The sequence below is a fragment of the Megalobrama amblycephala genome, linkage group LG1, assembly GCF_018812025.1.
Source record: "Megalobrama amblycephala isolate DHTTF-2021 linkage group LG1, ASM1881202v1, whole genome shotgun sequence".
NCBI classification, from domain to species: Eukaryota; Metazoa; Chordata; class Actinopteri; order Cypriniformes; family Xenocyprididae; genus Megalobrama; species Megalobrama amblycephala.
The window spans coordinates 70,295,029-70,320,103 of NC_063044.1; the positions used below are offsets into that span (position 1 = coordinate 70,295,029).

The window sequence follows — 25,075 nt, forward strand, 5'->3', positions numbered from 1 at the left end:
CCAGAGTTTGCAATTAACTCTGAAGCGTGTGCACCTGAAAGAGTGACACGTGCAGCAAACAGCCAATCACACGGGAACATGCAGAGCATCAGTTTGATTGACTTCTCGTGAGAGAGATGGCAAATTCACTTCTCTTCTGAAGATTAAGAGATCATTTCTGAACACTGCTGCTGCTGCAGTGAATGTTTGAGAAGGCAGCTGAAAGAAAATACCTCACTATACCAATGCAGAATGTGAATCAAAGAAATATACCTAATTATATAGTGTGGTAGATTTTTCCTACGCACCTGACTTAGTTAAACCCGGGTGTCCCAAACACCCATAAACCTATAAATTTATACTCTACTGAGCGTTCTTTTAATACCTGTTCGAGTCGGCCGACGTCTCGGCCTATTTTGGGGCACTATCACCTGATACTAAGCTCTTTAGTGCTCCTCACCTCCACTAAACACTATCACTATAGTATAGAAAAAGATCTCTAGTGCTTAGGTTTGCTGCAGCCTAAAAACCAGACAGACTCCAGTCTATGCATCAGAATATGCTTTAATCACGGCCGGGAGAGTTCTCATCATTCCAGAGAATCTCTCTCCGAACAAAGGAATACAACACGTTTTATAGGATTTCAGGTACACTTCATAGTCAGCATGGCATGAACTATTACTCATTATCATCAGTCTCAATATGATTGGTTTAGATTTAAGAAAAACATATCAGTTCCTCTGTCCCGCTTACTGCCGGAGTAAATTTAGATTAGAACAACTGAATCACAAGATCATCAAAAAATGTCTCAGGGTTAATAGTTCAGATTACTCAATAGGTTAGAACAACCTCTCAAAGACTATTTTTTATCCCCAGAAGGATGCTGTCTAGCCAGCACAGCAGAATGTTTCTGAATCACAACACTCAGTCCTAGTGACTGTTTCTCTATTTCTAAGTTAGATTATTATTATTATTAGGCCTGTAGAAGAAAAGAAATGTTAGTTCATTATTAATTAGTTCAAAAATTCCATCACATTCCCCTCTCTTGATCATATTTTACTTCAATCAAAAATGATCAAACTTGATTAAAATCGATGTGCATTATTGTCCTGCAGATTTTGGTAATCATTCCTGACAGCTGGCAACAACTCCACATACTCTCTTTCTTCCCTTGCTTCCACAATGCTTTGGACAAACCTTCCCAATACAACTCGAATGCACTTCATCAAACACCCAATTATCATCATTGCAACAAGCAAGGTTGCGAATATAATTGCCAAAAACTTAAGTATGGGTCCGAAGATATTGCCAAAAGCATTGCGGAAGGCATCAGAGATCCAATCTAAACTCCATCCTATCCCCTTATTCTTGGCCTGTTCATCTTGCCACAAATCATCCCGAACCTTTGTCATGTCAGTCAGCACCCTTGAAATGCTACCATCATCAGCATCATAAGCTGGAACAAAAGTACAACATTCCTTACCAATTTTCACACAAACTCCCCCCTCCTCTGCTAGGATCGCATCCAGAGCCATCCTATTTTCTAGAGTCATTTGTCTCAGAGCTCCTACTTCAGTTTTCAAAAATGTCAAAGCCAATTGAGTGTCATTTGCAAATCGGAATAGTTAACACTCCGATCCCGGTCCAGCTATACGAATCATAATGCACCTTAATTCATGATCTTCTACCGGCTCTGGAGACAATGGATATGGGTATGCGGCAGAGAAGGAGGCCTGTGCACAAACATAGCAATTTTTGTTAGGTGCATGCTGTTTGGCTGTGTAACTAGCATATTTCCAAAACATATTCAACCCAAAATGGTGCTGGTTCACATTGGATGAGTGGTCATGATAAACAGGAACTGACATCACCTCCCTTTTCCCTCTACTTGCAACATTCCCTCTACCTTCGACATTCCCTGCAGAAAATTCAAACACAGAAGCAAAAGCACAACCAAAATCACAACACTTATGAATGCAATAACACATATGCTACACTTAAACAATTTGTCGGCCCAGAGCCGCTCCCAGGTGCGCTGATCATCCCGTTGGCCCCACAGACGTCTGAAGCGTTCCATCTTCACCTTGATGACTCTTTGCGAGCCGTAGCAAGGTCTTTCCTTCGTTGGCAGAGGAGGGATCGTCACTAGTACGCCCTGATTTCCTCTACTTTTGGCTTGAATCTGCGTGTTGGTGGGGTTTACAATGTGACACGTGAACCCAGGTGTCACGTTCAGCGACCTTGATTGCGGTGTTTGTTGTTAAAATGATCTCGTATGGCCCTAGCCACCTTGGGTTGCTCCACCCCTTTCGCCTGAGATCTTTGATCCAGACCCACTGTCCTGGCTCGTAAGAGTGCTGGGGTCCAACACCTGGAACTGGCAGAGCAGCTTTAACCTGCGAATGGATTGTTTTGATAGTTTTGGTTAAGGATAACATATATTTTCTCATTTGCTCATCCACCCCCGCCAAACCCTCCTGGGGAGGAGGTTCAATTCCTACTCGCATGGGATGACCTGTAAGAATTTCATGTGGGCTGAGGGCTGTTCTTGCCCCTTTTCGGGCTCTCATGGCCATCAAAACAATGGGTAAGGCTTGGACCCATGTCATTCCAGTTTCTGCCATAACTTTACACAATTTATTCTTTATCGTTTGGTTAGACCTCTCAACAGCACCAACACTCTGTGGTCTATAGGAGCAATGCGTTTTCAAATTTATTCTTAGTCCTTTTGCCAATTCAGTAATAAATTTATTTACAAAATGAGTTCCATTGTCACTAGACAATTTTGCAGGCACTCCCCATCTGGGAACTACCTCTCGTATTAGAGCTTTTGCTACAGCCGCAGCATCAGCTTTTCTGCTTGGGAAACACTCAACCTACTTTGAAAACATATCAATAATTACAAGACAATACTTATACCCTTGACATGGTGTCAATTCAATGAAATCCATCATGACGTGCTCGAAGGGAAATTCTGGTACAGGGTGAGCAGAGGGAACAATCCGTTTACTCTGCTTTCCCACATTATTCGCTGCGCAGATGTGGCATTTCTGGCAAAACTTCTCTGCCACTGCTGTAAATCCTGGAGCCACCCAGGAAGTACTGATCAAATCATTCATAGCCAATTTCGAGGCATGATCTACCCCATGAGCCCAATTTGCAAAGTTTGGATATAGCTGTTTAGGCAGAAATGGCTTATCTGTTTCGGTATCTCTCCAGACACCTTCATCATCTTTTACACCCCTCTCTGACCAAATTTTCAACTCACGGTCAGTACCCAGTTTCTGAACCCCGCTTAATGATGGTGGTAGCTGGGTGCTATCGGTAGCGAGGGATGTAAAACCTATAAATTCAGTTGGCACGCATCCCGTCAGTACGGTGTTTTTTGCTATGGAATCGGCAAAATTATTACCTTTCGATATTTCGTCAGAACTTCGTCCTTGACTGCAATAACAAAGCGTGTACTGCATGAGGAACATAAACAGTTAATTGATGGAAAGCCACTAAATCCGAACATGCTAATACAGCTTCGACCGTGGCGGCTACAGAACGTAGGCACTGTGGCATTCCTCTTGCGACAGTGTCTAATCGTTTGGAATAATATGCGATCGGGCGTCAACAGTCACCATGGGACTGAGTTAAAACAGCAGACATGAACCCTTTTTTCTCAGAGACAAATAATTCAAAAACCTTTGTATAATCAGCCAGCCCTAAGCTGGGTGCAGTGGTCAATGATAATTTTAATTTCTCAAATGCAATTTGGCATTCGTCTGTCCAAGTGATCAGATCTGTCATTTTTTTGACCTCATGAGCTGCCATGAGAAGGGGATTTGAGATCTCAGCATAATCTTGGATCCATGGTCTACAGTATCCCGTCATCCCTAGAAATGTCATCATCTGTAATTTTGTAACTGGTTTCGGAATTTTTCGGATCGCTTCAATTCGATCTAGGCCTAAAGCTCGGCCATTTGCTGAGATTAGATGGCCAAGATACCTTACTTCCTGTTTTACTAACTGCAACTTATTTTTGGACACCTTATGTCCATTTTCTGCTAAGAAATTCAACAATGCACGTGTGTCGGCTTCACAGGAGGCTTTGTCTGGGGAGCAAATCAACAAATCATCCACATACTGAATTAATGTACTTCCTTTAGGTGGGATGAAACTTTCTAAATTTCGGGAAAGTTCTTCGGTAAACACAGTGGGAGATTCTGTATATCCCTGCGGCATTACAGTCCAAGTCCAGCGCTTATTCTGGAATTGGAATGAGAACCAGAATCTACTCTCTGGGTGGACTGGGATCGAGAAAAATGCATTTGCCAAATCAACTACTGAGAAGTAAGTGGCATTATTTGGAATCTCGGATAGAATTATAGAAGGATTAGGTACGATTGGAGAACGAGGCTGAACAGCTGCATTCACCAATCGCAAATCCTGCACAAAACGCCATTCACCTGATGCCTTTCTTACAGGGAGTATCGGTGAATTGATGGGTGAATCTGGACAAGGCACAATAGCCCCCTTTTCGATGAGCGCTGCATGAACTTTAGAAATCCCTTCTACGGCTTCTTTGATGAGAGGATATTGAGGCCTATATGGCCTGTGCTGAGTTTTAGGCGTGATTACAAGAGGCGTTGCATTCTTTATCCGACCAATATCAAATTTATCTTTTGCCCAAAGAGTCTCTGGAACCCCTGATAAATCAAAATCATTTTCAATTGGAGTACTAGAAATATTATTTCTCTCTTCACTGCACAACCTGTGAACCGTCACTGTCTGCATTGCTGGATATGCTCTTACCCCTGCTTCATTTGTATAATACCCATCATCATGCCAAGTCCAGCCCCCCTTCTCCACTTGCTCCGTGAGCCACGCTCCTACTTCCGCCCAGGAGCTTCCTCTTTTCCCCACTGAGACATGAGGCTGGACTTGCATCTGTTGGAAAAGAGTAGATTGAGATGGTGTTAGTTTTACAGTGAATGCTGAGAAATGCTGCGATATTAATAGATACTCAAGATTTAATGTCTCACCCAGAGATCCATCGAACCAACTTTCTTCATACTCGCTATTTCTTTCATGACCCACAAACCATGAAGTGCAATGGAAATGAGATGGTTTTTCATAATCAGCAGGTATAAAACTATATTCTGAATATGGATCAAATGAAGGAGTTATAGCCCAATTATAATACCAGTTTGGTAATATCTGAGCAAAATTAGCACTCATAGTTGTCACTTCAACTCCCCTCAAGGAAACATCGATTGTTAATCCTAATTTAGAAATTAGATCCCTGCCCATCAAATTTAAAGGACATGTTTGAGAAATCAGAAATGAATGTGCACACTTTTTCTCCCCATTAACTACTGCTAATGGCATTGACACTTTATCAATCTGTGCTATCCCTGATATACCATAAGTAGTACAAGTTTGGTTAGAAAGTGGCAATTTATCAAATTTAGATGCAGTCTCTACCGTAAGTGTTGACCTCGTGGCCCCAGTGTCCAATAACATGGAGACTGGAAGTCCTTGTACAAGTATCGTCATCATTGGATTTGAGCTTGGGTCTTTAGTCAGTTGAATAAGCTGAGTTGTTCGAGTTTGAGTGTCTCCCTCCTCATCCTATGCTGTGGAGCTTGCCGTTGGCGGAGGGGGAGGAAAAGAAGAAGTGTGTTGTTGCTCTCTGTAGTTCTGCCTCTGCTGCGGGTAGCTCTGCTGTGGCTGCTGTCGGAAGTTATTTTGGTACTGCTGCTGTTGGGGGAAGTTGTTCGGATTTTCTGGACACTCCCTGGCCCAATGACCTTTCTGGCCGCAGATTCTAAACCTGTCTCTCTCCCCAATCCTGCCATTCTGTGCATTCCACCTGCCACGGCCTCTGCCTCTTCCTCTTCTTGCCTCTTGATAGTTGTCATCTCTTGGCATTTGGTTGCTGGACTGGGACTGGTAAAACATATACTGAGCATTTTCCAACTTCTGTTGTTTCTCTGTGTTCCTCTTTTCGTCATTCTGCTCAGCATGCTTGGCATGTTGCATCACCACTTCCAGATTCTGAGCTTCCCATCCAATGCAGGTCAATTTGACAGCTTTCTGTATGTTTGGAAGCAGGCCATTTACAAAATGGTGTTTCAAAACTCCTGTGTTGTCGGTTCCTTCTGGAAGACCTGCACATTCATCAACAACAGTATTTAGTCTTGCAAGATAAGCAGTGACAGTCTCACCTTTCAACTGCTTCGTGTTGGCAATCGCTGCCCAGTCTGGCCGTAGTGGGTAAGCCAGTCTCAGTCTCTCCAGCATTGCTGTCCATTGAACTCTCCACTCCTCAGTTCCTCCTTCATCCAGACGCTGCAGGGCGGGGTTGAAAGCATCTTCGCCTGCTCCACGCACTTCTGTCCACTTCAATCCCAGTCTTGCACTGAATATTGCTGACCAGTCTCGACCTTTTCTTTGCCTCTCGTATTGAGCCTCCGCTTCCCGCTCCCATCTGTTGAACAGCGTCCAGTCAATCCATCTCCGCTTCTTTGGGGATAGATTCTCCAAGATACGCCTTGATTCTCCTAAAACTGACACACTCAAAGTACCACAGTTTTTCTCAAATTGTCCTTTTGTGAACTTTGACCACAACTGAATTTGAGCAATTTGTTCTTCTTGCAAATTCCACTTTCTAACCAATTCTCGGAAAGGACCCCGGATCTCAGTTTTTTCAGTTTTTATTTTACCGCAGCCATTCCCCATTGTTAATTAAGCAAGCAAGTACTTCTTTGCAGAAACAATAGCAAAAGCAAGATATTCTTCCTATATATTTTCTTCTCTTATTTCAATGAGAGCAATAGCAACAGCAAAAAGAAGGCAGACAGAGTAAGCAAATTCTTCGTTGCTAGAAGTTTCAGTTTTTGATGAAAACATTCCAGGATTTTTCTCCTTATAGTAGACTTCAATGGGCACCAAACGGTTGAAGGTCAAAATTAGTTTCACTGCAGCTTCAAATTGTTCTACACAATCCCAGATGAGAAATAAGGGTCTTATCTAGTGAAACCATCGCTCATTTTCTGAAAAAAAAAAGAAAATTATACAAGTTTTAACCATAAATGCTCATCTCGAACTAGCTCTCTTCTTCTTCTCCTCTATTAGAATTCCAGCAGTGTAGACACTGCTAAGTGTAATACTGCCCTCCACAGGTCAAAGTTTTTTTTATGCAATAGTATATAACAATTAGTTCAAACTTTGACCTGTGGAGGGCAGTATTACACTTAGCAGTGAAACTAATTTTGACCTTCAACTGTTTGGTGCCCATTCAAGTCTACTATAAGGAGAATAATCCTGGAATGTTTTCATCAAAAACTTTAATTTCTTTTCAACTGAAGAAAGAAAGACATGGACATCTTGGATGACATGGGGGTGAGTAAATTATCAGGAAAAGTTTATTTAAAAGTGGACTAATCCTTTAATGAAGTTCCCTGTTCACCAGTCCCCATCTCAAGAGTCCCTTCCTAAAATGGCCGCTGCCTCGCCTGAACCCTCGGTCACAATGGCCGCCGCCACGCCTGAGCCCTCAGTTGAGATGGCCACCGCCACGCCTGAGGCCTCAGTTAAGATGGCCACCGCCAAAGACTAACCCTTGGTCAACATGGCCGCCGCCATTTCTCAGTCCTCTCCAGAGTGTATGGAGGACCGGTGGTCAGAGGCAACTCCCATCCTCATCCCGAGTCCAGAAGCAACTCCCGTCCTCGTCCCGATTCCAATGATGGCTTCAGCTCAAGACTCGGCTCCAGTCCCTGAACCCACTCCAGTTCCCTGACCTTGGTGGCCGAGCCTGGTATCTGGGCTATGGCGATGGAACCCGAAGAACCTGAACCCCCATAGCCTCCCAAATGGCCCACACCACCGTGGCTTCCTGAGCTGCCTGCGCCGCCTTGGCCCACTGAACAGCCAGCGCTGCCTTAAGTTCTTTCCACCGTTATCAGGACAAAATGCAACTGAATGCGTTGGTGCCTCCACTGACCCCAGAGGAATGAGTGAGGAAAAAATACTTATATATAACATAATGATCACTCAAATGTACTTTATGTTTCAGGTAAAATTGGAGCAGAAGCGACTGATGTGTTCATCAGTTCTGGTGATAATGTCCGTCTGTCCTGTAATAATGCTCTTTCTGACTGCACATCAACTGTATGGATCTATAACAGATTCAGACATTCAGCAGCAGTTGAACTGATTACTGGAGGGATAAAGAAGAAAGACTCAGAGAGATATGAGAGACTGAGTCTGGGGTCTGACTGCTCTCTGAACATCAAGAACATCACAGAAGAAGATTATGGATTTTACACCTGCCAACAATATTGGAATGGACAAAAACAAGGAACTGATGTACGTGTTTTACTGCATGTTCTTCATGGTAAGTTTATGATTATGTGATCAATTTAAAAAGAGCAGATTCTCCCTTTAAACTCACATGATGATTGAAGAGTCTGTGATTTGTGTCTTGTGTTCAGTTTCAGTGTCTCCATCATCATCATCATCATCATCATCCTCACAGACTGAGATCAATCCAGGTCGCTCTGTGACTCTCTCCTGTCAGATGTATTCTGGATTCTCCTGTCATTACTGGGGTCATTCTGAGGGTCTTCAGCTGTCGTGGGTGAATCAGGCTGGTGTTGATCTGAAGACAGACTCCAGATATCAGATATTATTCTCATCAGATCACTGTATCATCACTCTGACTACAACACTCCTGAATGAAGATGACAACAGAGAGTGGAGATGTCAGCTTACTCTCAGAAATCAACTCCAGACCTCAGTCAGATACACTATCAAATATTCAGGTGAGACACAATCTCATGAATCAGTTATGGAAAGGTCTCTGTTAGATGTGCCAATATAATGATAGATATTGTTAGAGTTATCTTGTGTAAAGATGATTCAACGACAGGAGTAATTCCAGTCCACATCACAAACTCTCAGGATCCCTCAATTATAAACACACACGTATCTAAAGGTGCATCATAACTGATACGCTGAGTGCAATTAAAGAGTTTTTTTAGTCCACAGTGAAAACAAACCACAATAGTCCTGGGGCATGTTGGGCGAAGCTAGCTGAACAAACTTTCAGTTTCAGAGTAGGTTTGGATTCGACAAATCCAGATAAAGGCAACCTGGTTTAGATCAGGCTCAGCAGTCTCATAACGCTCGGTATAAACGTTCCCTGTCAACTCAGGTTTAATCCAGAGTTTGCAATTAACTCTGAAGCGTGTGCACCTGAAAGAGTGACACGTGCAGCAAACAGCCAATCACACGGAACATGCAGAGCATCGGTTTGATTCTGAAGATAGAATAGATAGAATATTTTTTAAAAATCATAAAATTAAAAGCATTTACAAGGTAGGAATAAACACTGCTGCTGCAGTGAAAGTTTGAGAAGGCAGGAATGAAAAGAAAATATCTGAATATATCAATGCAGGATGTGAATCAAAGAAATAGGCCTAATTATATAGGTTCACAAAGAGCTTAAATCAATACACGTTAGTTATATGCATTATACATGCATTATATTTATATTAATTTAAAAAAAAGCAAAGTTTCATATTACTTTTCAATGAATATAATATGAATATATTATGAATTAAAAGTAATTATAATTCATATTATATAAATATAATAAAGAATTAAGGCCAAGTCCAAGGCCAGAGTTCTTGTACGAAGTGAAGGCCTCGGCCTCTGAGTACCACGAAGAAAGCGTATGACGGGGGGTCTCGATAACACAGAGCGCTTGCTGAAGACACAGAAGCTGGTCTGCTTTATAGTTTCCTGGTCCGTGACATCACCCGCCTCTGACGTTCCATCACGCCATTGGCTCGATTTCACAAGTGCCTCAAGACGTACTGTAATCATGCAGAGGTGATCCCAATTCGTCTCAACGCAGCGTTGATGTTGCCATGAAAGGGAACAACAGACGCAATGAAAATACAGACCTGGGGCCTCATTTATAACCGTTACATACGCACAAAATAGGCATAGAAATATGCGTACGGCATTTTCCATGCACATATCAGGATTTACAAAAAATTAAACTTGCCGTAAATATGTGCACCCTATATGGAAACTCAAGTCCATGTGCACAAACTCCTTTACTAGAGTGAGAAAAGTAATGAAGTAAACAGAATGATTTTGAACTCTCTTTTACATTTGATATACATTTAGATTAAATATGACACTTTCATTTATGGTGATAAGCAGTGATGGGTATAATGGCGTTATAAATAAACGTTGTTACTAACGACGTAATTTTTTTCAGTAACGTGTTATCAAACGAATTACTTTTTCTCCCCTTACAACGCCGTTACTGTTACTGACAACAACAAAAAATGCTGCGTTACTATATTTGAGCTCACTGACTTGGTTTTCATCCGAGTAGGCTCTCTCTTACCCACAGGACCTGCATGCTAACTGATGCAGATTGGTGTGTGACGATAGACCTGCAAAGCGTTTTGTTGTAAAGAAATAGTACAGGTTAGTCATACACAAATATAATTTTAAACTGATAATAGTGAACGATGCTCTGTGTGTGTGTCTGTGAGCATGTGAGCGTAGAGAAAGCTCAAACCAGAAAACCCTTTGTGAAATGCTGGATTGAAAATATGTGAAATAAGTTTTTTTCTAGTCGACTAGTAGTTGTTCAATTAAGCCATTAACTTGATTTGACTAATCACATTTATATTAATTTGATTTGCTTGCCTTAAACAGCATAAACACAGTTCACACAGCTAATGTAACCCTCAAAATGGATGTTTACAAAGTGTTTGTCATGCATGCTGCATGCATGCGTCGGATTATGTGAGTATTGTATTAATTTGGATGTTTACATTTGATTCTGAATGAATTTGAGGCTATGCTTCATGGCTAACGGCTAATGCTACACTGTTGGAGAGATTTATAAAGAATGAAGTTGTGTTTATGAATTATACAGACTGCAAGTGTTTAATAATGAAAATAGCGACGGCTCTTGTCTCCATGAATACAGTAAGAAACGATGGTAACTTTAACCACATTTAACAGTACATTAGCAACATGCTAACGAAACATTTAGAAAGACAATTTACAAATATCACTAAAAATATCATGATATCATGGATCATGTCAGTTATTATTGCTCCATCTGCCATTTTTCACTATTGTTCTTGCTTGCTTACCTAGTCTTATGATTCAGCTGTGCAGATCCAGACGTTAATACTGGCTGCCCTTGTCTAATGCATTGAACATGGGCTGGCATATGCGAATATTGGGGGCGTACATATTAATGATCCCGACTGTTACTTAACAGTCGGGATATTATGTTGCCCCAATATTTGATTCCAGCCCATGTTCAAGGCATTAGACAGGGCAGCCAGTATTAACTTTTAAACAAATGAGATTTATATAAGAAGGAGGAAACAATGGAGTTTGAGACTCACTGTATGTCATTTTCCATGTACTGAACTCTTGTTATTCAACTATGCCAAGATAAATTCAGTTTTTAATTCTAGGGCACCTTTAATACAGGCTATATAGCAGTCAAGCGCACGCATAAAGCTTGCCATAAAGAACCAGCAAAAGTAATGATTATGAATGTTTAATATTGGGGGCATACAAGGTATTTGACATTTGATTTAAAAAAAAATAACAGATAAATAACTAAAAAAATTTAAAAAATAATGCAATAGTTACTTTCCCTGGTAATTAGTTACTTTTATAATGATGTAACTCAGTTACTAACTCCGTTACTATTTGTGAGAAGTAACTAGTAATGTGCCAACACCGGTAATAAGCATTGAAATTACATAAAATCATTATGCAGTAACTAAAAGTGATAATAATTTAGATAGACGGGGTTACTTTTGAACACTTTTCCTGTGACACGTTGTTTTAATGACAGCGAGGAGTGCTAGGAGCACAATAATTCCTCTTTAAACTAAACTACAGATCTCATGTTTTTAGCGAGAACGGTAATCAATGATGCACACTTACTTCAATATTATGGCAGACACTGCTGGATTCGGTGGTTGAACGGTCCATTGTCCGGTTTGAAAAAGAGCAGGGAGAGAAGCGATAACCCCCCCTTAGGGTAGATATCATTAATGTTCTTAATGACAATAATTTAATGAAACAACATAATTCAAGAAGAATTAGTCTGGTGTATCAGAGGCCAAGTCCTGATTGGACAAGTGCAGGAGCTGGGGATGGAGGAGGGTAATTAGCACCTGAGCAACATGATAAACTGCTGATAATACTGAATGGACCTATATATAGGGATGCTGAGATAAGTGTCGTATTCCTACAGATAGATGTGGATCAGCTGAGAGTCAACTGATGCAAGCTTGACTAACGTGACCTGCCAGAACTAACGCTATGCTTGATTTGTATACAAAAAATAAATAAATGCAATAAAATAAAATGCAACTGAATGCGTTGGTGCCTCCACTGACCCCAGAGGAATAAGTGAGGAAAAAAGACTTATATATAACATAATGATCACTCAAATGTACTTTATGTTTCAGGTACGATTGGAGCAGAAGTGACTGATGTGTTCATCAGTTCTGGTGAAAATGTCCGTCTGTCCTGTAATAATGCTCTTTCTGACTGTACATCAACTGTATGGATCTATAACAGACGTTCAGCAGCAGTTGAACTGATTAATGGAGGGATAAAGAAGAAAGTCACAGAGAGACATGAGAGACTGAGTCTGGGGTCTGACTGCTCTCTGAACATCAAGAACGTCACAGAAGAAGATTATGGATTATACACCTGCAGACAATTTGTGAATGGAGAACAACAAGGAACTGATGCACATGTTTATCTGCATGTTCTTCATGGTAAGTTTATGATTATATGATCAATTTAAAAAGGACAGATTCTCCCTTTAAACTCACATGATGATTGAAGAGTCTGTGATTTGTGTCTTGTGTTCAGTTTCAGTCTCTTCATCATCATCATCATCATCATCATCATCATCCTCACAGACTGAGATCAGTCCAGGTCGCTCTGTGACTTTCTCCTGTCAGTTGTATTCATATGATTTCTCTTGTAATGATTTGGTTGATTCTGAGGATCTTCATCTGTCGTGGGTGAATCAGGCTGGTGTTGATCTGAAGACAGACTCCAGATATCAGATATTATTCTCATCAGATCACTGTAACATCACTCTGACTACAACACTCCTGAATGAAGATGACAACAGAGAGTGGAGATGTCAGCTTACTCTCAGAAATCAACTCAAGACCTCCGTCAGATTCAGTTTTGTTAAGGAAATTTTTAATTAATCAATACTAAAATTAATCAATAATAAAATGAATACACTGATATTCCTTTTTCTGCAGGATTAACATTCAAATGCTTTTGAGAACAAAATGTTCTAGTGCTTGGTCTAGTGTTGTAATAACAGATGCAGATGACAAGAATAGATGGCTGTCTGGACATGACCATGATATATGATGTAATTGAATTTGAATTATGTTACCTTTGCCCATGCATCTATTCTATATAAACTGTTGAACTCTTTTTGTGGTGAGGATTCTCTGTGATTGTGGTGAGATCCTCCTGACTGTGATTAAAGCATATTCAAAGGCTTTTTCTGGGGTCTGTCTGGTTACTGCTGTGAACCCGGTCAGTGAAACAGGTATATTCTAACACAAGCTAATATCTAACATAAACACACCCACACACACACACACACATTCATACAAGTTGCAGAAGGAAAGGAAGTTAGAAAGAGTTTTAAGAGAGAATGAAATGATGAGCATGATTTATATCAACATATGCACTTCATAAGACCTGACTTGAACGAACCATGAATCATTAATTTAATTCACCAGTTCAGCTATAGAATCTGGAGGTACTTGCTTGTGTAGTGAACCCCCCATCGGCCCAAAAACAGAATCCGACGGCCTGGGAGAAGGTTTAACACGTGTATGCCTTTTCAGCGCTCCTGTGAAGTTCATTTAATTTGTAGAATTTATATAGTCATTGGTTATGTATTAATTTAGATTTTTGATTATTCTGATTACCTTATATCTTCAATTATTCGTTCGCTGCGGTCCCGGTATCGCTTAGAAAAGTCACTTCGGCCGGCTGAGTGGCTTTCTCGGACATAAACTCGTCAGTTCTGACCTTAAACATTGGATGCAGGGCAAATATCTACCTTTCAGTCGGTCGCGCTCTGCTTACATGAACAAAAAGATTGATGTGCCCCATGCTCCACATATTAAACCTTCCGTATGATCCATCCTGAACACAGATTTGCGGTAATACCTTCGCTTTAATCTACTAGAAATAATGAATTAAGAATAACACAGAATAAACCAAATATAACATTTTATTTGTCAAGTAAAAATGTATCATGCCAATTACATTACAGTTAGACAATTAGAAGCCAATTCAGAAATAATAAATGCATAACATCAATTGCTCAAAGAAATGTATATACACACAGTGATGTGTGAATGTCTTCAGACATTCAGCCATCTCTGCATGGGGGCTTCTGGCTACAGAAGATGTACATCCTGTAGACGTGTGAGGACAGTTTAGGGCAAGGTGTTGTCCTTGCTATTTCTTTGAGATCTTCTCTCCAGATGAGTTTTGTTGCTTTATTACAGGGTGCTTGATCTCAGTTGGTCTCAGCAGGAAAATCAAGTCTTACACTTGTCGATCGTGTCTTTGAATTTGGATTCCCTTGTCGGCATCCTTGGCTTGGAGTAAAGGGTTTTCCAGGTTTGTTGGTTTGTCGTGGAAAAGCTAATCATGTTCGGGCGTGCTGGCAAATGAATGGAGACTCTTGTCATGGCTGGAGTTTAAAGTTGAGGCAGCAAAACTTAACTTAGAACACGAGACTCTCAATGGAAAAAGAAAGTTAAAGTTAAAAAAAAGTGAGTACGTGAGAATTTGGATGGCTTGAATGAAACTGCTTGTCTGCCCTTCATCGTCTGTTCTTTGTCTTAAGCCATATTATACTGAATTTGTCATCCTGATCTGACTATTTGTCCAACCTCTTTGAGGAGTTCTGACCAATCAGGAATCGTCTTCTCCAAAGGTGGCTTTCCTCCTCCCCCTTAACATTAAATTAAATGTTATCTCTTGATCTGGTGAATTCCTGCTCTCAGCAGAGAATCCAGAGAGTGCAGTTTAGACCTGATTTCCCTAAAAATAATACAATACATTTCACACATATTTCATTCAATCCACAATGTGGTGAATCTAAACTCAAATCCATCCTGCAGTGGTCTCTTCTAGAATCACTGTCTGAATGCACAACTGAGTTTTCTCTCGAGATGTTCAATTGTGCAGAGGCTCCATGGGATTCCATTGGGAATCACTGGTATAAACTCTGTTGTTCTTAAATTATACCTTAAGTTGTTCTCTTCTAGTACCTTAACATTAATACATGTTTCCCGACACATTCTTAGTTGCGGTATGTTCTGTGTCCCCGTGACACCAAACTGCCGCCGTACCCTCACTCAGTGGTCGGACCCTTCGTTCCTGCGGGCAGGAGTTCCCCTGAAACATGTGTCCAGGCATGCTGTGGTCTAGACAGATGCTTCTGCCACCGGGTGGGGAGCCATGAGCAAAGAGCAAAAAACTGCATTGGCATATCAATTCCCTCGAGTTGCTAGCAGTAGGTCTTGCACTGGGTCGCTTCAAGGAGCTGTTGTCAGACAAGCACCGATCGGACAGCACTGCGACCTTTGCGTACATCAACCTTTAGGATGGTCTACGTTCCCATTGCATATCGCAACTCGCCCGCCATCTCTTGCTATGGAATCAGAAGCATCGGAGGTCGCTTCGTGCCATTCATGTCCCAGGCATGCTCAACCTCTGCTACTGTGTGCATGGAGACACAGCACCTCCTTTGCCCATTTGTGATAAGATGGTTAGTGCAGTGTCTAACAGGCAGCAATAGAAGTGACAAAACTAAAGAAAAGTCCAAGGAAAGTTCTTTTTATTTTGGCGATCCACAAGTTTCATATAGATGTAACAGAAGCCAAGGCCAAATGTCCATTGAAAGTGAACATTTTCAACATTCCTCCCCTTCAGGATGCCATAAAACTGGTTTCCTGTTCGCAGGCCACTCCTTTTTGGGCTTTTCCAGGAACCGGTAAGACACAGAAACACACATTAATATCCACACATTTCTTAATTTCATCATTACGTTGAATGTTTCACGTTGCCAGCAGTCACCATGGGCAGATTACATGTAACAAGTTGTGTGTGTGTGTGTCGACCCGCATGATGAGCATCAGCTCTGCTTATTTGCAACCCAGCACTAATTTGTGCAGCTCTTGTTATATTGTTAGATGCACAAAATAGGAACAAATCGCTCTTTGAGAAAACTCCTTGTTCCCGAGTCATATTAAATATTTGTTCAAAATGAACTAATCGTTCATGATCAACCCATCACTTTTGGGTTAAAGTTCAGTTTATTAAAGAGGCAAAACTTGCTATTGTTAACAGAGAGCGTTCAATGGCACACAGCAGCCCACATAGAGAAAGAGGAAGTGACATCAGAATGATTGAGAATCCACACCCATCTAAACTGGTTCAGAGATGACCATTGCTCTGTGTGGTTAAACTAACTGAGTTCTCACACTCAACAGCAACATGTTTCCAAACCTCAACAGTGAGATCACAGCTCTGAAACTGCAATACGTAATTCACTATTTTAGTTACAGAAACAATGTTATTTCATTGTTGTAAGAAAGTCTTGACTCTGGAATAGATGCAAAACATCACTGTAAAACTTACAGACTCTGAGTTTAATAGTGATTATATGAAATAATCTGCATGATGATGTGATGATCCATAATCACCATTATCATAATCATTTGCAGAGATATAACACATCAACAACCTTTATATGTTATCTCATTATTTTATGGTTGGGCAATAATTCACCTTTTTTTTTTTTATTATTTGTTCAGTTGCTGTAAAGTTTTTTCTTTCTTCTTGTCAATACATCTTTGAAAACAGCAATCATGAGTCTAATGTGATTTGTCATTAAAAAATTTAAAGTTCTTTTCTTCTTTTTAAAAATATTTTACTTACATTTTTTACTTATATTTTTAAATATATAATAAATATGATAAAATATTTTAGAGCTTGCATAACTAGAAAAAATATAGACATTATAGAAATTTCTCTGACTACTTCTAAAAGCGAGTTATGGATAGTGGATAACTTTTCATTAGCAAAACAAGCTTATCACTAATAATTTAATGATTTTAATGCCATAAAGGAAACTGTTGAGCCAGTGTGGTTAACAATATACACTTCTCACACTGAACAACATATTTCACACAAACGTGTCACTATAGTATCAAAACTCTAGCTGGATTTCAAACACTCAGTCGGTCAGATCAGAGGAAGTTCTCAGACACACAGGAGGAGCTGATGATGATTAAAGGAAGAGCTGTAACTATATAACTATATAATGAAGAGAAAGACTGACAGAAACAGAAAATGGCTGATCAGTGTGATCTGTGTCTGCTGGGACTGATCATTCTCTCTTCACTTCTCACAGGTAAAGAAATCTGGATTTTCTCTAAAGACATTTAGTGGAATTAGTCTGGAAAGAGTTGATTTTAACATGCTCAGTTTATTCTTGCACACATTCACGTTGTGATCTCAGAGTTGTGTATTGATACATACAGATCATACTGTATTATTCCTGATACTGGACATAGAGTCACTCAAACATCTGATGATCAACAATTATCTTCATATTCAGAGATTTCAATTTGAAAAACACTTAGAGAGAAATATTTATTCTGCATTTGTTGGCAGAGATCGGATGATCTCCAGTAGGTTACAGTCCAACTTTGGTCTGGTTCTGTCTTGACCTTCAGCCCATGACTCAGGACCTAAAAATGATAAATTATAACAATATTAATGCACATCTTGCTGGAAAACTCAGTTCTTATTTGAATTCATCTAGCCATGTAATAAGTGCAATAATGTCCAGCCAGTTTTCACAAATAATCCTAACAGGGTGATCAGGATCTGAAGTAAAGAGTTAGTTCACCCAATCATTATTACTCATATATCGTTCCAAACTGAACACAATAGATCATAATAATTTTTTTATCACTGAAATCATAGAGAGACATGAGAGACTGAGTCTGGGGTCTGACTGCTCTCTGAACATCAAGAGCGTCACAGAAGAGAATGATTACAAGTGTTTACACAATGACTGATGTGTTCATCAGTTCTGGTGAAAATGTCCGTCTGCCCTGTAATAATGCTCTTTCTGACTGTACATCAACTACATGGAACTACCATAACAGTATCAGATATTCAGGGACAGTTGAACTGATTAAATTAGGGACAAAGAATAAAGTCACAGAGAGACATGATAGACTGAGTCTGGGGTCTGACTGCTCTCTGAACATCAAGAACGTCACAGAAGAAGATTCTGGATTATACAGCTGCCAACAATGGACAGGTCCATATAGAGACCAACACCATAGACCTGATGCACGTTTTTCTCTGCATGTTCGTCATGGTCAGTGTTTCTGTGAATTATATGTTCAGTTTAATAGGACATCATTCCACATGTTCACAAAACTCTTTTAAACTCACAAAAGCTTTTGAAGGAATTGAAACCTGGTGGCAAAAACACTTTTATATAATGTGATGATCCAAGTTAAAATATGACTATGAATATGAATATTAACATTCATCCTTCACAGCTGAAGCTGATCCAGCGACAGCAGTGATTCCAGTCCACATCACAAACAGAAACACACCAGAAACTACAGGTACATCATCACTGTCTCTCTCACATCACTGCTTTACCGTGTAATCAATTCTCATCACAACGAAAGTCTTAAATGAAGGACAATTGTAATTTCAGCAACACATGCTGGTAGATGCTCAGAGAAATATGAAACCGCTGAACTTGACATCAGTGACAAAAAGATTTGTTCAATGAAGTGTCACTTGTCAATTGATTCATTTTTAGTAATTATCTATCATCATTCTCCTCCTGACACCTTTAATTTGAAATAAAATGATGATAGACTCGTGGTAACGGTGGAAGTTCACACAGAGTCCAGCACATATTCATCATTTCTGTGATGATGATGATGATGATGATGATGATGTTGTTTATATGTGTCATGATGTGTTGAAGTGAACTAACAGACGTGATCCACAGGTCCAGCTGACACAGCATCAGAAACTGTCATCTGTGTGACTGCTGGATCATTATTCAGAGGTACGACACATTCATTTCTACTGACAGCTTTACACCATTAAACTATCAGTCAGTCTGTAAATGCTTCATCAATAACTGTTCATAGTTGAATCCCCTTGACTTCAGTCATGTCCAGTTTCTCTTCTTCTTCTTCTTCTTCTTCCACACATGTTTCCTGCAGTGATTGTGATTATTGTTGAGATCGCAGTGTTTGCTGCTCCTACTGTGATTCTTCTTCAGATCATCTGTGCAAGAAGAGCTGGTGAGTTTGAGCTTCACACAATCTGATGATTCACACTCATCTGATCTGGATCAATCATGGTAAAAACACATACGAGAGGTCAGTCGATGCTTTTATTGTGCAGGGAGGAAGGACTCGCAGCACCCAGAGGAAATAGAGATGCCTACAAGATTATAATAAAATACTGCTGAGTTTGGAGACCATCTGAAACAAGATTTAAGTCCACGTCACCTCAAATAATGGAAAAATAATGCATTGTTTGTCAAATATGTCATTGTTCAAGCTTAAGAGAGCTATTTTGCTTAAAATAGCAAAGACTTGACAGTTCACTGTTTTATTTATTTTTTCTTTTCAAAAAAACTGAAAAATCATCTGAGCACCCTGAAGAAATAGTGATACCATCAAGTTTAGATTCAAATATTTTTGCAAATAACAGGCAAGATATTTGCATACAGTGGTGAATGTCATTTTCTAGTGTTTTTTTTTTTTTTTATATAAAAATGCTTTGAATATAATATGAAATACAGCAATAGACAGACTCAGACTGTCGGTGTAATCATCTCTCTGTTCTGTGTGTTGAAGCTGATTTGGTGATTCTCCATCGTCTTATTTTGGATGATTGCTACTAATTTTCTTAATAAAACCTCTTTCCTGAGATGTTTGTTACAACTGTGGTGATTCCCCTTCATGAGCTCATAATGTGAGGATGTTAAACTGTGACGAAAAGATAAACTAATAGTGAAATTATTCATTCATGGTTCATAATGATTCATATAACTTTATTGTGGTTAGTTCAGAAATTCACTTTGATAAACTAATGATGAACTGATAATATAATTTAACACACTTCACATTCTCTCACAGCCAGGTTACAAGAGCAAAGTTATTGGGATTGGAATTATTTTTGAAATACTTATAGATATTGCCCAAAAATAAAGTGTGTTTGAGAGTAAAGATATTTGCTACGTCAGAGATTGTGTTGTCAAACTGTGTGTTAATACAATAAAACACTACAGTACAGGCCAGAGCTTCGAAGGCCATGCAGGTCAGACCGAGGGTTGATGAATGGGAAGGTCCAGCCTACGGAGGACTGTTGTTGTCGCCTAGCAACTGTGACAGCGGCAGTAACGTTTGTACTGGACTTTTCAAATCTATATATTTTTATTTTTTCATAATTAGAACCAAATACTTACATTTAATAATGTAATAATTTAATAAAAATGGCATAGGCTACAATGAATCCTGGGGTATGAAACACTCCGAAAAATTATTTGTTGGATTTACTTAGCATTTTTATGTCAACAGGTTTATTACATCAGATTAATTCAATGCCATTTAGATGAGTCAGGTTAACATTCTTAATTTAGTCCAAAACTATTAAGTTCAATTATCCTAAAATTAATATCAAACAAAAATTCAAACAAGTAATCCAGTTTAATTGATTAGTTTATTGAGTGAATCTGTTCAAGAACAATTAACATTTGTAAAGGCTGTATCTAACAAGAAAAGCTTTTACAAAATCTGTTCCTCTGTAGGTGTCAGCCAGTAGACAGGTTAGTTAAACCCATGACAGCCCAAAGAAATTTATTATTAAATCAACTTTAATTGTTGTTAGCAGGTCCTCAACCCAAACACAGCACAATGGAAACCCCCCAAAACACTAGAAACTATTTTAAATACGATCATAAAATAACATTAAACATTAGTCTCCCAATTTTATCATCTTGATTAAAAAAAAATGCAGAACATAACATTTTATTTCAAGATTTAATCGCCCTATCCAGCCCTGTGCAAAGCATGATGGGAAGGGGAAATCCTGTTCCTAGTTTCTATAATGCTGTTTTAACACAACTAAAATCATTTATGTACTCTCAACTCAAATGAATTAAGTGGTTGAAAAGAATCGTGTTGGATTAACTACATTTATTTAAGTCAATTGAACAAGCATCAAATGTTATTTTTGGCCTAATTAATTGAAACATGTTCTTTCAAAATGAAAATATTGAGTTGAGCCAAAACACAAACTGTTTCAAGTCATTTTAACACAATACATTGGACCCTTCGCTAAGCCCCGCACCTCCTTAGTTACTGTTGCTACGCCTGTTAAGCTTTCGCGCCTGGCAAGTCATTTACAGTATGTATGCACCGGTGTCAGACATTTCCAAGGAGATAATTAGTCATTTTTGGCAAACAGGTGAAATATCTGAGAGATCAAGACAAAAGGGACTGCAGTATGCATTCGAGGGATATATCCACGACGTAATATGCAACGATTAAGAAAATAATTTGATCAAAATTGAAGCTAAAGCTCCCAGCACGAGCAGCAGCCGCCTCATACGCTGACCATTCAAATGGGAAACACACAAATTATTGAGGAAAAGCTTTGTTCATCCACAGCAGGTTAAGTGAAATTTGTGAAAATAACCTAATAATTATAAATCAAACAGCTTATCCATAAGTCTTGTGGAATAAACACATGACGTTAGCCTGACCGTTTTGCAATGATAACATTCTCCCGCTTATATTTTTAGCGCACCAGGCTACTCCGTCTTGCCTTTAATCATCTTATTTTACATTCAAATATATGCATTATGAACAAAGAACCGTCATTATTTCCAAGCAATGATGTGCTGAGTTAGCTAGCTAGCTAACCTACAGTCAGATTGTCCTACCCGGGCATACTGCATATGCGCACATCAATATTACATCATTGTTGTCATGATAAATAACACAAAATTACTGTATTTGCATTATTGTAAGGGTATTTGGTTTAATGTTGGTGTAGACATTAATAAAGCACTATCTGATAAGTAGCATTTTTCGCTTTCGATTTATACTTGTTCTAACGATTAATGCTATATCATATTGTGCTACCACTACTGTATTTGCATTATTATAAGGGTAGATTTAGGGTTGGGGTAGGTGTAGATGTTAATAAAGCCATAAACCACGTTAATATCACGCTGGAAGCACAATCTGATAGGTTGCATTTTTCGCTGTCAGAATTTTGCTAACGTTACCTACTGTTTCAATGGGAGGTAGCAAAATCTGACAGGGTAGCACAAATTGTCAGAACACCGGCATTTCTCCCCTTGGGTTTTAGGTTTCGGGAAGGGAAAAAATTCCACCACCCTGTTCAAACTTTTAGGATACCGGGTATCAGATTTACACAATCCATACGCACAACACTTCGGCATGTTTCCCTCGCTCGAAAGATTGACAGACCTCCCGCGCCTAGTTACGGTTGCTAAACCTGTGATGGTTTTCGGGCGTGGCTTAGTGAAGGGTCAATTACTATGTAACTGAACTGCACACAAAATTCTAGACACTTAGGGACAGATTAACTAACAGCTTGCGGCAAAAAACTACTGTCAGGGATTTACTAAAGACACACAGTGAGAAATTAGAGCTGAAAATGTGTGGACTGAGTTGTTTTTGCGGCTGACCTTATTGCATATGCATTTGTAGGAATTTCCCTTTCAGATGCAAAATGTATGGGAGGAGAGTATTTAAATGAATCACAACACGATTTACTAATGTTTACGCTCGTCAATTTACTGGTATTTGCACCATTATTTAATGCTCAAAAACAGCATGTCTTAACCCATTTTGTGACATGGCTGCAGTTGTTGCTGCTAGGAGGAGCTCGTGGTAGAAGGTAAAATATTTTCCACTCATATTAATTTCTTTGGGATGCCAGAGGAAGACGTTATCCGAACATATATACGTGTACGTGTTTGTCAGATTACATGTAACAAGTTGCGTGTGTGTCGACCCGCATGATGAGCATCAGCTCTGCTTATTTGCGACCCAACACTAATTTGCGCAACTCTTGTTAGATTGCATTGGTCGTTATGTAAATGATTTGACTGAGTATTATATGATTTTGCCCCACATGTTGCACATATGCAGAGTCAACATAAGGGCTGTGTGAAGTGTGTGACTGCAGTGACAGCTGAAAGTGACTTGATACGATATAAAGCCAATAGCTAAGCTCATGTCTTTCGTCAGCACGGTCACAAAAATTAGGCTGCACACGGCTGGGGAGTGTACAGGAGGACTATACAGAAATGATTAGGCTTGTTGGACTCGAACCGGCGCTGCACAGACCGATCGCTGTATGACTTCAAAGTACCACGAGAGTGATTAAGAGAGCAAACTGTATGATTTTGAAGTTGCACAAAATAGGAACAAATCGCTCTTTGAGACAACTCGTTGTTCCTGAGTCATATTAAAGATTTGTTCAAAATGAATTAATCCTTCATGATTGACCCATCACTTTTGGGTTAAAGTTCAGTTTATTAAAGAGGCTATTGTTAACTGAAAAGACAGCGTTCAATGGCACACAGCAGCCCACATAGAGAAAGAAGAGGAAGTGACATCAGAATGATTGAGAATCCACACCCATCTAAACCGAGTTCAGAGATGACCACTGCTCAATGTGGTTAAACTAACTGAGTTCTCACACTCAACAGTAACATGTTTCCAAACCTCAACAGTGAGTCACAGCTCTGAAACTGCAATAAATAATTCACTATTTTAGTTACAGAAATGTGGAACAACCTTATTTCATTGTTGTAAGAAAGTCTTGACTCTGGAATAGATGCAAAACATCACTGTAAAACTTATACAGACTCTGATTTAATAGTGATTATATGAGATAATCTTGCATGATGATGATGATCCATAATCACCATTATCATAATCATTTGCTGAGATACAACAAATCAATGACCTTTATATGTGTTACGTGGTGTTGCTGTAGAGACGAGGTGTTGCTGTAGAGATGAGGTGTATTCGGAAATCCACAAAATAAGGGCTTTTATTCACACGAAGGAGCAGATACAGTACACAACATCACACACATAAACTAACTGACAAAGGAGTGCAGGGAGTGAGTCCAACTTAAAGGGAGTGCTAACAAGGACAACAGGTGCAGGGAATCCGGGGAAATGGTGGGAAGGCTGATGAGGCAAGTGACTTCAGGTGTGCAGACAAAGAGGATTGTGGGAACTGGAGTGCAGGAAGGCATGGTTGTAACATTACCTTGAAACGATCGGCCCAATCGGTCGATTTTACATGAATTAAAATGGGGTCAGATTATACTGCGTGAGCTTTTGGACTGTTTAAAAAGATGAGACAGACAACAGAAATGGATAAATAAGGTGTATTTACAATATCCACATGGAACTTAAAACAACATAATAAAACTAGAAAAACTTAGGCTGTTTAAAAGCATGGAGTCTGTTTGTACCATACCCTAAAACAGTCCTTAAGAGTCCTAGTAGTGTGCTGAAAGTGTCCACCGGTGTATATACAAAGTCCTGAAAGTGATAATCCAATGGAAAAGTGATGTGGTTTACTGGAAAGGTAAGTCTGTAAAATGAAACTCCACAATCCAGCTAGCAGGTGATCACGTTTGTAATGGGGGGTTGATTGTTTGCCATGCTGCCTCCTTTATACTGGCTTACTTCCTGGTTCCTGTCATGTGATCAGTCACATGACAGGCAGACCCATACACATTTAAAGACATACACACATTAAAATACGTAAGAGGAATAAAATGGACTATAAAAAAACATGTAAACCAATTAAAACTCTATCATACATAAAATCATTGTAATAAATAGAGCGGTAAAACATGT

At 39.5% G+C, this 25,075-nt stretch overlaps 1 protein-coding gene and 1 pseudogene across 1 annotated transcript; one reads left to right on the top strand and one right to left on the bottom strand.

The window, feature by feature from the left end:
* The window catches only part of LOC125276778, a 41,020-nt pseudogene that overhangs the window by 1,522 nt on the left and 14,423 nt on the right, over positions 1-25,075 (top strand).
* LOC125247446 lies at positions 526-5,902 on the bottom strand. Its single transcript, XM_048158751.1, has 2 exons — positions 4,780-5,902; positions 526-2,375 (listed from the first exon to the last, which is right to left on the bottom strand). Exons 1-2 carry the CDS (start codon positions 5,524-5,526, stop codon positions 2,145-2,147), a joined length of 978 nt encoding a protein of 325 aa, XP_048014708.1. The 5' UTR covers positions 5,527-5,902; the 3' UTR covers positions 526-2,144.